At 34.2% G+C, this 16,829-nt stretch overlaps 1 protein-coding gene across 2 annotated transcripts in view; it reads left to right on the forward strand.

Annotated features, from left to right (window-relative positions):
* The window catches only part of LOC136025323 (uncharacterized), a gene marked incomplete at its 3' end in the record, with an annotated part of 112,309 nt that overhangs the window by 81,860 nt on the left and 13,620 nt on the right, over positions 1-16,829 (forward strand). For both annotated transcript variants that reach the window (XM_065701234.1, XM_065701235.1), the window contains 1 exon segment: positions 11,711-11,883. In XM_065701234.1, the coding sequence (XP_065557306.1) occupies positions 11,711-11,883 (173 nt within the window).

The following is a 16,829-nucleotide window of genomic DNA, read 5'->3' on the forward strand; positions in this document are numbered from 1 at the left end:
AAAAACAAAAATAGAACAGAAAAACGAGGATCTTTTTTGGAGAAACTCCTAAATTTTGTATCTTAAAAAAAAAAAGGCTTGACACATTTACCTAAGGGCATAGCATCTTCTCTTAAAAACAATCTTTAGCAATATCACATTGGTTTTATATATTCTGCAAATCAACACTAAAAGCACGTTATGTAAGTGTATATGCTATTATCAATAGCAAAGTTCATATATTGTTAGTTACTAATGACAAGGGTTACTCTTTACTTATAGTTCATTACCATGAATAATGCAAGTTTTATTTAAAAGTAATTGGTGGTATATTTCATTTGCAACAACAAATATTGCTTAGGGAAGTAAATTTTTAGATACGGAAACCGGGAATATCACATCTACAGCTGCAAAAAGGTACATATTGACAATAAAAGAAAGATCAAATAAACAGGACAAAATACAAAAGGAAAATCAACTAAGGAAAAAAGACTGCGAACTAAATAATAAACATATTCCTTTAGAAATCAACTATGAACGACCGAGGAAATTTACAAACACTAGGCAAATACAAATCGAAAGGAAAAAAGATTAACAGCGGATTTAAACGCTTTATCAGAATCGGCCGAGGAATGGAATAATTAGTATATTCAAAGAGGAGGGGATAACGAATTTCATCGTCTCCACATGAGCAGATTGAAGCGTAAATTTTTCAAATTTTACGTAGAATTCCTTAAGTGCTAAATGTTATTTTAGAATAGTCAAGAAAATATTTTAGAGTCAGATAGCAGTGAAACTTTAGTGTAAACAACAGTGGTTGTCAGGTTTCTTTGGATAAGACCAGCATAAATAAATAGAAAAATTAATTAGATAAAACACAAAAAGACAATAGTTCAAATTAGTCCAATTAAATTTCTTTCTCAATACAAAGAAAAAAAAATAAAAACTATAATAACATTGCCACAATGCTTGGCTGCAATAGGTATTGAGGGTGAAAATGGCGGGAGGAAGCCTAGCTGGGTTTTGATCAGTTTTGAGAGTAGAAGTAGAACTCGCTGTTTTAAATCCAAGTAGCCTTTCCCAATATTCTATGGTCAGTAATTTGATTTGATTACCCTAAGCAAAAAAAAACAGAAAAAGACAAAACAATAAACAGGGTCAATACAATTTAAAAGAAATAAAAGCAATTACATTATTGCCACTATTTTTCGCTGCAATAGGTACTGGACATGAAAATTGTGATGGAGGCCTGACTGGTTTTTCATTGTTTTTGCTAGTAGAAGAGAACTTGCTGTTTCAACTCAAAGTAATTCCTCTCAAAATTCTATAGCCAGTTGTTTGATTTGATTACCCATAGCAAAAACAAGACAAAATAAGACAGAACAATAGTAAAACTCAATACAGAGACAAAGAAATAAAAACAATAATAGTATTGAGGCCATGTCTGGCCGCAATAGGCACTAGGGGTAAAAAATAATTTTCCATAGTAGAAGTAGAACTCGCTGTTTCAACTCTAAGTAACCCCTCCCAAAATTCTATGGGCAGTAGTTGGATATGATTACTCTTAGAAAGAAACGAAACAAAAAATAAAAAAAATAAACGTGCGTAATACAAACGAAGACAAATAAAAACAGTAATATTGATGCCATGTTTGCCTGCAATAGATACTGAGGATGAAAAATGACGATGGAGGCTTAGCTGCTTTTGATAATTCTTGCCAGTAGAAGTAGAACTCGTTGTTTCAATTCCAAGTAACCCCTCCCAAAATTCTATGGGCAGTAGTTGGATATGATTACTCTTAGAGAGAAACGAAAAAAAAAAAAACGCGCGTAATACAAACAAAGACAAATAAAAACAATAATATTGATGCCATGTTTGCCTGCAATAGGTACTGAGGATGAAAAATAGTGAGGGAGACTTAGCTGCTTTTGACAATTCTTGCTAGTAGAAGTAGAACTCGCTATTTCAATTCCAATTAATCTCTCCCGGGCTTTAGATGGAGTTTGGGGATAAATCAAATGAAAAACAAAGGAAATAAAACAGGATCCCCAGAAAAACCTTCCAAAAAACAATAAAGTGAATCAATGTCGTTCAGTTGTAAATAAATTAATGGCAACTGACTAGTGAAATCATTGATAATTTTTTCCAGTAGAAGTGGAACTCGCTGTTTCAAGCCGAGGTAACCTATCCCATGCTTTAAAAGGAGTTTAAAAAAAAAAAGAGAAAAGTATGGGGAATAAAACAGGGTCCTCAGAAATACCTTCCAAAGAAACGATAAGGTGAATAATTTTCATCCAGTTTTAAATATGGGATCATTAACTGGCTACTGAAATCATTTGCGCAATGATACTTGCGTAACACCTCAGTGACTTCAATACTTAACCTAGATCTAGATCTAGGTTACCATGGCTCTCTCTATGAAGATACATTACTTCGGATGTCTTACACAGATTGTTTCTCTCTCTCTCTCTCTCTCTCTCTCTCTCTCTCTCTCTCTCTATCTATCTATCTATCCTCTTTTTCTTCTCCCTCTCTTTAACCCTCTCTTTCTATCTCCTTCCCACTTTTCCTTTCTGTCACTTATGTACTTATTCTGAAAATAGAAACGAAAATGGTCTTCGTAAATATGGTGTAATGTTTGTTAAAAAAGTTTGTCTTTGCTATAAGCAAACTCCAGCTAAATCCTAAAGATATATTTCTCCTACCTAAAATTACGTTGAATTCAAAACCAAAATAGCTTCAGCCTGAGTCCAGAACTAAAAGATAAATTTAGGTAAAACTAAAGAAACTCATTAGAAATTCTTGGTATTAGAAACTGGAATAGAAATGTTTCTCTATAAGGTCAAACCAACAGATTTGGCAATGCTCAGCAATTAATACAATATAAAACAACCTAACGGAAATAGAAGCTGGTTCTCATTACATTAGAGATAACAAGGTGAATTTACAGTCTAGTATAAGGAAAAACATTAAGGGATAAAGGGTACTGGAAAAATAGCTAAAAAGCAAATAACAACTGCAGTTTATAGATTAGCAGATTAAACATATAAATACGTTCATTTAAGTTGGAAACACCTAAAAAATACCCTTTATTCAGCTAAAGTTAAAGTGAAAAAATCACAGGTAGCTACTATATATAATTGACAGTGTTGTCGAGATGCAGCTAGCCCATAGCTTATCACGAAACTATGACGCTTACGCCGTAGACGCTATAGAGTGGGTAACAAGACAGTTCCCTTAAGAACGGCGTCAGTCATTGTTTTTGTACTCACTAGAAAGCATGCGATTTCTTAGTTTATGTCTAAATGTGGGTATTTTTTTTGTCATATCTCATTATATAGATTGTGTGCAGTCAAAAATTTTCATTTAAAGGTACACAATTTTGTGCCTTGTTTTGTTTTACAGTTCTGGGACCGAGTTTGGACTTCCAGGGATAGCTTTCATTTAGGCCAGGGTTAAGGAGGCCTATCCTCTCCACTAAGTAAATTCCTGGTAGTGGGACAAATCCTCAAATATTTAGGTGGCAAATTCTTTTCCTATATTTATAATGAAGTTATGAAAAATGCATTTTCTAGATCAAGGGGGAAAGGTATTTTTTTCAACTCTTTATAATAAAGATAAAGAAAAATTCATATTTTTAGTGTGTTTTCTGAGCTGAATTCTACTTGAATTCTATTCGAAGGATGTCCAAGGTAAGCAGTCGACCAGAAATTACTATTAAAGAATAAATAAAACCCAAGACAAATAGCAATTAAATAAACAAACAAGGCAACCAAAAACAAAACAAAGACTAATATAAATGAATAAATAAATTTTAAAATGTGAAATTTAAATTTAATATACAAATCAAACCTTTAAACGAACGAAAATGACAACAAACATGTTTCTTTTTTGATCTGCCAAAGTTTTGGTTAACATTGTATACACTTTTCTTTTTTTCCATGGCTTTAGCGTAAATATCAAAACATGTAATTCTAATTTAACAGTTCTAGTTATTGACTGTTGATTTATTTCGATATCCCCTTAACGTTCCCTTAAAGTTTTATCTAAGTGCCATCAACCTTTGAGGGGATATTTCGTATACACCTTGACGACATATTAGATTCATATACTATCTTTCGATTGAATATTATGATCATTATCCATTCCTTAGATATTGCAGATATCCCATATCCTAAGCTAATTGTTGGTGGTTGACGTGCCGAATATCCCTAGAGACAAAGATGCTAGACCGTTGTACTATGCTGAACTAAATGGCTGTCTCAAAATTTGACTGGATGTTTCTGGAAAATAAATTGTCTTAGGAGAAGAGCTACTTACCCTCCATTCTCCTTTTACTCTTAAATGGGGCACTAAAACTTTAAATTTTGAATCAAATTAGCTCCTTTAAAAGTTTCAATGATACTTCTAGCTATTACAGAGTGGTGCTGCCTATGATATTACCAATTTGCGCTTTTGAAAACTTGTATGCATATACTTTTTTTATTTTATTGAAATAGCTTCTAAATATTCCCTTAAATTTTACCTTAATACCCTTAATAGCCTTATACCCTGAAGCATTTGTTTTGATTTAGTTCAAGATCGGCCAAAATATTCCTTAAAGGTTTCACCTTAATACTCTTAGCTTGCCTAGCAGCAATAGTTGTGGTAACAATAGTAGCAGTAAGCAACCGTTCCAGAAGCATTTCTGATGCACCCCCTTGACAACCTGTGTGGACATTGGGTGTTTACATTCATTTCCACACAGCTTCAAAACATTCCAAATTCTTTTCATAATTCACCCTTAATTCTTCTCATGTATCTATTGTTATCAAAATTTCGTTCTATAGAGTTTCTATAGAGTTCTTTTGCCTCGACTTGTCCTTTTTCACTATGAAAGACACATTGCCGAACCTTTGTTTCTTTTCATAGTTCAAATGGTGGGACAAGAACTCATTTTTCTTCCAAAGATTTATCTAGTCTGGGGTTTTGGTTTTCAAAGGTATGGTAGGCATTGACGATCTTATCCATGTAGAGTCCAAAACCCAATCACCATTGTTATCATTTTCAATTTGTTTGGTTCGTTTTACCTTGGCTCGTCTTTCGTCATTATGAAATACATATCGCTGAATCCTTTTTTTTTTAAATAAAGGTATGGTAGGCATTGATGACCTTATCCATGTCAAAATCCCAAACCCAATCATCATCGCTATTATTTTCAATTTTGACACGTTTTGATTCTCGCTGTCCAGGTTGATTTTCACTGACTCACTCACATGCTTGTGTCGTATGTCTTCTAACCGCGTACGTCTTTCTTCACTTTCATTTTGACTCACTTACATGTTCAGTGTCGCATGTCTTCTAATCGCGTGTTTCTTTGCTCTTCCCTTTCATTTTTGACACGCTGCCGCTTTTCTTCTAACCGTGTGCGTCTTTGCTCTTCATTTTTATTTTTGACATGTTTTTAGATTTTATATCTGACGATTTAGTAGTGGCCTTTGCTTTAGCGGCTCGTATTGGTGTTGACGGTGCAAATTTTGGTTTTTGGCCTTCCAACAGATATTACATTATGTAAATAACTGATACGTTGGAAACTCTCCAATCTTATTTATGCTATGCATGACAACATATAAGAAAATGCTTATATGATATAATAAGAAATGCTTATATGATGAACTAACATAGTATATGACGTAATTGAAAAAACAATATTAAGACTGATATCGAGTTTTCTCCTACTTTTGACCTATCTAGATCGTCTTTTTTTGCGAGAATATCCTAAGATACCAATTTATATATATATATATATATATATATATATATATATATATATATATATATATATATATATATATATATACATATGACATTTTTATTCAGTAATCTTGGTAATAATGGTGTTTACTTTTATTATTTATGCATCTTTATTTTAATATTACGAGCAATAGATATATTCAGCTGAAAAAAGGATTGTTATCAGTAAAGTAAAAAATTATGTATTTTAAACCACCCTTTCTATATAAGCATTACATGCCCCAGGGCATAACATTTAACCTTTTCCCTGAGTACTGTATGGGGGGGGGGGTATCCTCAAAGACATGATTAGTGGACCTTTCAATTACGTTGAACAAAATGACTCTCTCAAAATTTTAATTGAATGTGTTTGGGGAAATGCTGGGCGTGGGATGGGGATTAGTTGCCCTCCAAAAACTTTCGACTATTAAAAAAGGCACTATCTCTTTCAAATTCCAATCGAATGAGCTCTTTTTGAAGTTTCTTAGACAACAAATGGCCATTTCAAAATTTAAATCATTTGTATTTTGGGAAAATACGAGGTGCGGGTATCCACCCTCCAATCACTCTGAATCTTAAACTGGGCACTAGATCGTCTGATTTCCAATCCAATTAGCCCCCTCAATAGTTTTTACGATCATCCTTTCTATATATATACCTTATATGCCCTCAGGGTATAATTTAAACCCCTTTACCCTGAAGGGTATGGGGGGGGGGTTCATTCTCAAAGACATAATTTCTGGAATTTACTATTATGTCGAACGAAGTGACTATCTTAAAATTATGATTGGATGTGTTTAGGGAAATGGCAGGCGTTTTAGGGAGGTTAGTTGCCCTCCAATCCAAATTCTGATTGGATGTGTTTGGTAAAATGGTGGGCATGGGGAGGGGGGTTAGTTGCCCTCCAAACACTTTCGACTTTTTAAAAATAGCCCTTGACTTTCCTGTCGAATGAGTCTTTTTCGAAGTTTCTACGACAACAAACGTCCATCTCAAATTTTCTGTCAGATGCATATCAGGAATATACGAGGCGCTGGGTGGGGGGGATTATCCATCCTCTAATCACTCAGGGTACTAGTACTTCTGATTATCAATCCAATGAGCTCCCTCCAAAGTTTATATCAGCACATTTCTAGGGCATAACTTAAACCCTTGCCCTGAGGGCTCTGGCAGGGGGAGGTCATCCTCAAAGACATAATTTTCGGATCTATCAACTACGTTGAACAAATTGGTTATCTCAAGATTTCGATTGGATGTGTTGGGGAAATAGTGGGTGTGGGATGGGGCTTAATTTTCCTCCAATCACTTTCGACTATTAAAAAGAGCAGTAGTCCTTTCGACACCCAATTAAATAAGCATTTTAATTTTTTTTATGACAAAAATAGCTATCTCAAAATTTGAGATTTGAGGGCTCAAAAAGAGCCCCTTTGAAGTTTACACGATCATCCTTTCAAACCTCATGTGCCCCCAGGACAAAATTACAACCCTTGTCCTGAGGGCTCTGGGTGGGTGTCATCCTTAAGGACATAATTGTCAAACATTTCAACTGCGTTGAAGAAAATGGCTATCTCAAAATTTTGATTAAATAAAAAAACAAGCTTTTTTAAAGGAAAGTAAGGAGCGACATTAAAACTTAAAACGTTCAAAAATTACTTCGTATATGAAAGGAGATGCTTCCTCATCAATACCCTCTCTTTACACTAAAGTTTGACTCTTTCTCTTAACTCTACTTTTTAAAACGGTAAAAAACTTTAGCGTTAAGAGCGGGGCGTTGATGAGGAAGCATCTCCTTTCATATACGAAGTAATTTGTGAACGTTTTAAGTTTTAATGTCGCTCTTTACTTTCCTTTAAAAAACTTGTTGTTTTATTTAATTTCTGAATGTTTTTGAATCAATGCATGTTTTGGTTTTGGCTCTCCGCAGATGAATAATTAAAACGAAATTTGCATATTTTTTTTTTGCTAAATGGCTTTCTCATAGTTTTGATTGAATGATTTTGAGAAAAAAGGAGCGGGGGAGGAGGCCTAGCTGCCCTCCGATTTTGGGTTACTTAAAAAGGCAACTAGAACTTTTAATTTTTTTACGAATGTTTTTATTAGTAAAAGGTATACGTAACTTACAAATTAGCTGACGTAGCGAACTTCTGTATTATCATGTTTTTATTACGTATACGAAGGGGTTCACCCCCTTGTCAGAACCTCGCTCTTTACAGTAAAGCCTAAATTTTTCTCCAATTTCTTAAGAATCACCCCTGAATCACAAAAGCCGTAGAATAAATAGTTGAAATTACTAAAAATAATTTAGCTTTAAAAAGAGCGAGGTATTAGGAGGAGGTGAGCCCATCATATGCGTAATAATTTCTGTTCGTTTTAAATTTTAATGCTTCTCCTTACTTTCAGTTGAAAAACTTTTTCATATTTATTTTTTCATTGTATTTTTTTAAATAATGCTTGATAATCCTGCGCTTCCTTCATTAAAATTTTCTTCCCCCATGACAAATTCCTCCAATGAAAGTTCCCCCAACATATCTCCGTCTTCTCAAAGATACGAAATATAACAATACTGTCAGAGATGACAGTACCTAAAAATCCCCCTGAAAACGTCTATACACTTCCAAATAACCATTACTATATGTAAGCACTGGTCAAAGTTTGTAACTTTTGGCCCCTCCCACGGGGACTGTGGGGGAGTAAGTCATCCCCAAAGATGTAGTTATAAGGTTTTTTGACTACGCTGAATAAAATGGCTATTTCAGAATATTGATCTGGTGACTTTGGGACAATAATTACCGTGGGAGGGGGCTTAGGTGCCCTCCAATTTTTTTGGTCACTTAAAAAGGGCAATAGAACTTTTCATTTCCGTTAGAATGAGACCTCTCGCAAGATTCTAGGACCACTGGGTCGATACGATCACCCCTGGGGAAAAAAAACAACAAACAAATAAACACGCATCCGTGATCTGCCTTCTGGCAAAAAAATACAAAATTCCACATTTTTGTAGATAGGAGCTTGAAACTTCTACAATAGAGTTCTCTGATACGTTGAATCTGATGGTGTGATTTTTGTTAAGATTCTATGACTTTTAGGGATTGTTTTCTCCTGTTTTCTAAAATAAGGCAAATTTTCTCAGGCTCGTAACTTTTAATGAGTAAAATTAAACTTGACTAAACTTATATATTTAAATCAGCATTAAAATGTAATTTTTTTTATGTAGCTATTGATATCAAAATTCCATTTTTTAGAGTTTTTGTTACTATTGAGCCGGGTCGCTCCTTACTACAGTTCTTTACCACGAACTGTTTGATTGGATGTGTTTGGGGTAATGGTGGATGTGGAAGGGGTATTAGTTGGCCTCCAATAACTGTCGAATATCAAAAAGGGTACAAGCCCTTCCAATTTACAAACAAATGAGCCCCTGTCGAATTTTCTACAACAGCTCCTTCAATACGAATTGCCCTGTTCTAAAAGAAAAATAAATAAATAATACGTTGTGCCCATATCGCTCATTACTTAGGCAGCACTACCAAATATTCCCTATCCCCCCTTTTTTTAATATTTTCTGATTTATTGTATCACGATTAATATCCTGCTATACGATAAAAGAAGAGAAAAAGCAGTTTCTAGAATTACGCACGAACTGTCGACTATTCAATGATTTCCTATCGAGTCACGATAGAAACCAATGAAAGATGCCATTCATCCAGTAATCAGATTGATAATTTGATGAGTTTTGCCCAGGGAAATCTTGTTTGCTTATGAAGTCTATCCTTTTGTAAAACTAAAATCTAAGTCAAACCAAAGATTTGGGCAATAAATTGATTCTAAATAATTCTAAAAAGGAGATAATTTCGGAGCATGTTCAAAGTGCTATTTTTAAAAACAATGAATATTCATGTCACGAATTGGAATGCACATTAGACTGAGTGCGTATGTCACAAATTAGATTGCACATTAGACCTGTGCTATTATAGGTTTTTGTCAGCGGATAACCTTCTTTCTCTTTGCAACAAAAATATCCATTTTGCTGAATTTTCTTAGCCTAAGGTGGATTTTTTAGCCTGTAATCGCGCAAGATGTCTTAGATATAATAGTTACCTTAGATCTTAGTTCCTCCAGAGCCATCGGTGGCGCATAGGGCGTCGACAAAGCCTCTCCATTCGTCTCGCATTGGTGCCGCAGTGATGACGTCTTCCCATTCAGGTATTAGTGAGGTGCCGGCCGTCATCAGATCTCGGTCATATAATCGTCTCAATGTGTTTTTGGGGCGACCTCTCTTTCTTCTACCGTCTGGCTTCCATTCATAGTATCGATGTAAATTTACCACCGCTTTGTATTTTGTGTTAAAAGTTGCAACGGACCTATTGGTCAAAAGAGGGCTAGTTACACCACTTAATTCGCTAACACCGACGCTTACCGGACACACAGATTTTACTAATTTTCGGCATTTTCCACTGACGAACAAGATTTTTTTTTAAATTCTAAATTATGGGTAAAATCAATGAGTTTATAAAATTGGCTTATTAAACATCATTTCCGATTTGTGAGAACAGCAAAGTTATAAATTCGGTCCAAGACCAGGCAAATTCAAAATTCAAATCTGCACTTTTTTTTAAAGCAAAGTTGTCATAACCACAATTTGAGTATGAACTTACCATCTCGCTTGTCAGGAACAGAATTTTCATTATCTACGTTGTCCGTAGAATGGCATATTAAGAATCCATATCATGAATTTCAGATCGGACTTGTTAGTGGAAAAGGCCTTTAGCTTGTGCTAGGTCCATTCATAAAATTTATTTGAATGACTGGATCTGACAAGTTGAGATAGAAAATTTCGTATTATTTTCGTCTTCTTTGAAAAATATCTGGAAACATTATAGGCTCAGACTTTCGTCTGATTATTGATATCGCTACCACATAGTTAACTCGTATCCTTTTGGATGAGACATTTTCTCAGATTTATATGCAATTGTTTTTTATTTAGCAAAGGGCTGGAGATTATACTTTCTGATTGGCTGGTTACCCAAGCTCAAGGAAGCTCTTCGCTGACTTTAACTAGCTCTGGAATTAACGAAGTCTTAATATGAATTAGTCAAGTGGTAGCTAAATATTAGCGTTTGCTAATTTCGATATGAATGAGATTTATGGACGGACAAACCGCTTTAGCAACTTTCGTTAGTAAACTCGTAGTTTTGTTATTAATAAATATAATCGATTAAAACATAGCCATTCTTTTAAAAATAACTTTTAGCTCTAAGAAAAAAAAGTAAAAGCACAAGTAAGAAACAAACGTCTACAACGTCTACGTCTACAAGAGTAGACGTAGAAACTCGGGAGGGAATTTCTTAATCGCAAGGGGGACGGCCAATAAAAAAGATATCTAGTGCCCTTTTAAAGGGATTGAAATCATTGAAGGGTGGTCAGACCCCTCTCGTGCTCTTTTTTCTCAAAGCACCTCTACACACCCCCAAAGTATTGGACACAAATTTGATATAGCCATTTTTTGGAATATTTTTTTCTTTACTATATAGTTTTAGGGTGGATAGTGAGAAATATTTTAGCATGACGTTGTGTATTCTATCGGGCAAAAGCCGTCTATACTCTAATCTATTAGACCCGTGATTCCCAACGTGGGGCGTAAGCCCCATCTGTAGAGCACGGCAATATTCTGCTGAGTCAAGGACAGGACTTGCACCCTTGGATAACTATACTTCAAAGCCTTAAGTTTGAAAAAAAAACTTTTCATGTGAATAACGTCACACTCAAATGCATTTAAATAGCAAAAATGTACATGATAATAGGAAATTTATTTTCTACTATGTTATTTAGGAAATTTAGGTAACTAGGTCAAAAAGTGTTCTGTTTTACTGTCTTAAGATGCATTCTTCGTTCTGGAAGCGACTATATATGTTTCCTCACTAACCACAAAGTTTTTTGTGATGAATATTCACTTTCTTTCAAGGGCAGAAATACCTGATGGAGCAAGACATATACGAGAACTTAGATACTCATATGACATGCATTTATACAATATTTACAATGACGAAGATTTAGAGCCAGATACTGTTTTTGAATGCAGACTTGGAATTCCAGGAACTGAATACCAAATACGCGAAAACTCTGTATATTATCCAGGTAGAAAAAGATATTTATTTTTATTGTTTTAATTATATGTTTATTTTTACGATTTTTTGTTATATTTATGTTTTTTCTTCTTCTGTATCACATGTTTCATTTATGTTTTTATCGTATTTATATATGATAATCATATTTATATAGCGAGATATTGTGGAGGAGATGAACCTTTTATATACGAAATAATTTCTATTCGTTTCAGGTTTTAATGCTGCTCCTTACTTCCAGCTGAAAAAACTTCTTTTTAATTTATTTTCTCATTGTTTTTTTTTAAATAATGCTAGAAAATCCTGTGGTCCCTTCATGGATTAAATATAAAAAAAACTAGTTTTTTTAACTGAAAGTAAGGAGCGACATTGAAACTTAAAACGAACAGAAATTACTCCGTATATAAAATGAGTTGTCCCCCCGCAATCCCTCGCTCTTTACGCTAAAGTTTTTAATTGTTTTAAATATCAGAATTGTTGCAAAGAGTCAAACTTTAGCGTAAAGAGCGAGGGATTGCGGAGGGGACAACTCATTTTATATACGGAGTAATTTCTGTTCGTTTTAAGTTTCAATGTCGCTCCTTACTTTCAGTTAAAAAAACTAGTTTTTTTTATTTAATTTCTGAACGTTTTTGAATTAATTCATGTTTTATTTGGCTCTCCGCACAAAAACTATTAGAATGAAATTTGCATATTAATTCTTTTTTTTGGCTAAATGGCTTTCTCTTAGTTTTGATCAGACGATTTTGAGAAATAAGAGGTGGGGAAGGAGGCATAGTTGCCCTCCAATTTTTCGGCTACTTAAAAAGGCAACTAGAACTTTTAATTTTTAACGAACGTTTTTATTAGTAAAAAATATACGTAACATAAGAATTAACTTACGTAACAAACTTTTATATTATTATATTTTTGATTATATATATATATATATGAGGGGGTTTGTCCCCTTGTTAATACCTCGCTCTTCACACAAAATCTTAAGTTTTGTCCCAATTCTTTAGGAATGACCCCTGAATCAGAAAGGCCATAGAATAAGTAGTTGAAATTACTAAAAATAATTTAGCATAAAGAGCAAAGTATTTATCTCCTCCTAAATACCTCGTTCTTTATGCTAAAGTATTTTTAGAACCCCTCATATTCGTAATAGTATCTGTTCGTTTTAAGTTTTAATGTTACTCCTTACTTTCAATTGAAAAACTTTTCCATGTTTATTTTTTCATTGTTTTTTTTTATAGTAATGCTAGAAAATCCTGCGCCCTTTTCATTGAATTTCTCTTCCCCCATGAAATATTCCTCCAAGGAAAGATCCTCCCATATAGCCCCCTCCCCTGGACCCCACACCCAAACCAAAAACCCCCCCCTGAAATCGTCGGTACACTTCCTAATAACCATTACTGTATGTAAACATTGGTCAAAGTTTGTAATTTGCAGCCCCTCCCCCAGGGACTGTGGGGGGGGGGGGTAAGTCATCCCCAAAGACACAGTTATTAATGTTTTCGACTATGCGGAACAAAATGGCTATCTCAAAATTTTGATCCGTTGACTTTGTGAAAAAATGAGCGTGGGAGGGGGCCTAGGTGCCCTCCAATTTTTTTGGTCACTTAAAAAGGGAACTAGAACTTTTCATTTCCGTTGAGCCCTCTTGCGACATTCTAGGACCAGTTGGTCAATACGATGACCCCTGGGGAAAACAAAAAAAAACAAAAAAAACAAATAAACACGCACCCGTGATCTGTCTTCTGGCAAATAATACGAAATTCCATATTTTTGTAGATAGGAGCTTGAAATTTCTTAATGGGTTCTCTGATACGCTGAATGCGATGGTGTGATTTTCGTTAGGATTCTATTACTTTTAAGGGTGTTTTCCCCTATTTTCCAAAATAAGGCAAATATTCTCTGGCTCGTAACTTTTGATTACAAAGACTAAATTTGATGAAACTTATATATTCAAAATTAGCATGAAAATCCGATTCTTTTGATGTATCTTTTAGCATAAAAATTTCGGTTTTTAGAGTTTCGTTTACTATTGAGCCGCGTCGCTCCTTACTACAGTTCGTTACCATTAACTGTTTGAAACTTTTCCATCATTATAAATTTCTCCATGGAAAGATGTTCACTCGTAATCCCCTCCCCCTCAACACAAAAAAGTCCCCCTGAAAAGGTCTGTACACTTACCTATAACTACTACTATATGTAAACAATGGTCAAAGTTTGTAACTTGCGGCCCACCCCCCAGAGACTGTAGGGATTTAGTTGTCTTGGAGGAATTGAGGTAGGGAATTGAGGTAATTGGTAGGGATTGAGGTTTTTCGACTATGGTGAACAAAATGGCTATCTTAAATTTTTGATTCGGCGATTTTGGGAAACAAATGAGTGTGGGAGATGGCCTAGTTGCCCTCCAATCTTTTGGTCACAAAAAGGCATTAGAGCCTTTACCATTAATCCTTTTAATTGCATTATGTCTTTATCATATTTATATACTTCTACTTAACACTTACATATATTTATACTATATTTTTATAAATACATCCATTTTTGGATTATCGATTTCAGACATGTCAACCCACCGAGAGAGAAATATGATGTTACTTTCTTCAAAAAATGATATCAACTCAATTCAAAAATATGAAAATTTTCCTTTATCCTTGACTTTCCAACATATATTCAGCACATTCTTTAATCTAAGAAAAGATTCAGAACAAACTTCGAAATTGTACTTTGGAAGAGGAATAAGGCTGAATCTTAGCTAAAGAATAAAGGTACAATTGTCATTGGAAGCCGAGTTGTCAAAACTTCAAAATATAATGTGTCAGTTTTCCGACTAAAACCGTACCGCAAGAGATTAATTTGTAACGTCTGAACAGCAGGTTAAAAATTTGCCATAATAAGAAGAAAATTTTCGATGAGCAAAAACTTGAAAAGATATCAGAGTAAAAAGGAGCAAGTAAAACCAAAATGCAACGGAAAATCGATACTGTACCAACCAATTTTCAAATGTACTGCATGTACCTGGACCTCTAAGTTGTGCCAAAACAAGGTAAAATTATATCACGTTGGCAATGCTGGTCTGAAGTTAAAACATTAAACTGTGGGACTAATGAATAATACTTCTGTATATTATGGTACGACTGCAGGATTAACTGTATATTATAATTCAGGACTACCAAGGAATAACATACCACAAACTCACAGAGGGATCACAAACGTTAATACATACTTTCTTTAACATATTTAACATAGGTTGTTCTTATTTATTGTATATTTTTTCCCTCGTTTTTCAGTGAAAAGAAATGCTGTTCTTTTCTTTCTTTTGGAGAAGGCTTTTATTAATTTAATTTTAGTTGTATTTAATAGTTTTGAGGGTTTCAGCTTGTGCTACCGCAAGCAGCCTCAATAATGGATAAAATTAGAAGTGGTTTTTTAGTACCTGGGTCGGGCCGCTGTGGGTCTAAAGCCAAGGCAGCAGCTCACTATTTTCGGTAACGTTAAACATCAAAAGTCTGTAAACTCTATTGCTAATTTGGGTGCTAAGAAAAGTCAAATATGAATTGCATGATATTACCGAAAAATAAAGGGTGTCCTCGAATATCTAACTGATAATTTGCTAAAAAATTTTACGCAAGGGAAACAGATTTCAATAAAATAGATGGAAAAGAACTGGGAGCAAATAATAATTTCTGGGAACAGATTGGGACCAAGGACATTACGAAATGCTATATAAATGAAAATGGGAAGTTAAGAGAAATTCGAATAGAAAGACAGCATTTCAGGTTTCATTTGCGAGACTTCTATGGTTAGGCTGCTAATCGTGTTGAGTGAAGCTGGTGAAGAGATATAAAACAAAGCAAACAAGCTTGATTAAGAAAAAAAAAAAATCATTAGACTTAATGATAACTCCAGAATTACATTTAAAGGGGGGTCTATTTAAGGCGGGATATGGAGATAATCCCATGGGATAGGTGTCCTTATAGATTTCTTATCTGAAATTAAATAATTTAAAGTGGTTTACGTTTTGAGGAAAGTTTGTTACACAGGTACAAAATTTATCATTTATGTTACACGAGACTGGTGCTACTCATTTTAAGTCCATGGATATTGAACAGAAACACTGAGGAATTTTTGAGGTTAAATTTGAACTAAATCAGAACATGCCATGTGCAAACGGATTGTCAAAATAGCGTATCAGCAATATTTTTGGAATGGTCTATCGAATCAAGCTGAAACTTTAACGGCATCATCAAGTGCTAGTCAATCTCAATATGTCGAAAGTAAGCATTTCTGAAATTCTATGAGACCTCCAAGATTTTACTTGGATATGAAGTCATACCCTTGAGTGACACTTGAGGAAAACAATTTTCGCCCACCCGCCTTAATGTTGACAGTTTTCGTATAGATCTTTTTCAACCTACCCTCTGACTAAATTCTGGGTTAGAGCGCAGTAAAAGATAAGACTCAGTTAAAGTTAATGAAAGCTGTCAAAGCTTTTCAATTGAAGAATAAAAATAATAAAGCATAAATATTGCTTCCATACTCAGAAGAGGGCATCACGCTTCATCTGTTAGAATATGATTTATATCAGTTTCTGTATATTTGTTAAATAGAAACATTCAGTAAAAAAAAATTCAGTAAAAAAAAAACTCATTGAATGATGCTTTCAAAGTATCAAATTCAGTTTAAATTAAAAATTTTTGGAAGATCTTTAGAAAGGTAGCAAGATTCATTTGAAAGATTAATGCACAAGTTTCATAAGTAGGGTAAGTTTAATTGCTTTCTTGATCTATTTTAAGAAGTGTGGAACTAACGAAAATTTTTAATGAGCCTCTTAGAAAATTGCTTTATATAATCTGGAGAAAAGAAAAATACTCACCAAGCGCTGTTTTTTAAGGGAAATTCAAAAGCCCTTCTATCGATAATACAAAGTCATCTGTAAATTTACATGAAACAGTTGGTAACGAACCC

The sequence above is a fragment of the Artemia franciscana genome, chromosome 3 (assembly GCF_032884065.1).
Source record: "Artemia franciscana chromosome 3, ASM3288406v1, whole genome shotgun sequence".
Classification (NCBI taxonomy): Eukaryota; Metazoa; Arthropoda; class Branchiopoda; order Anostraca; family Artemiidae; genus Artemia; species Artemia franciscana.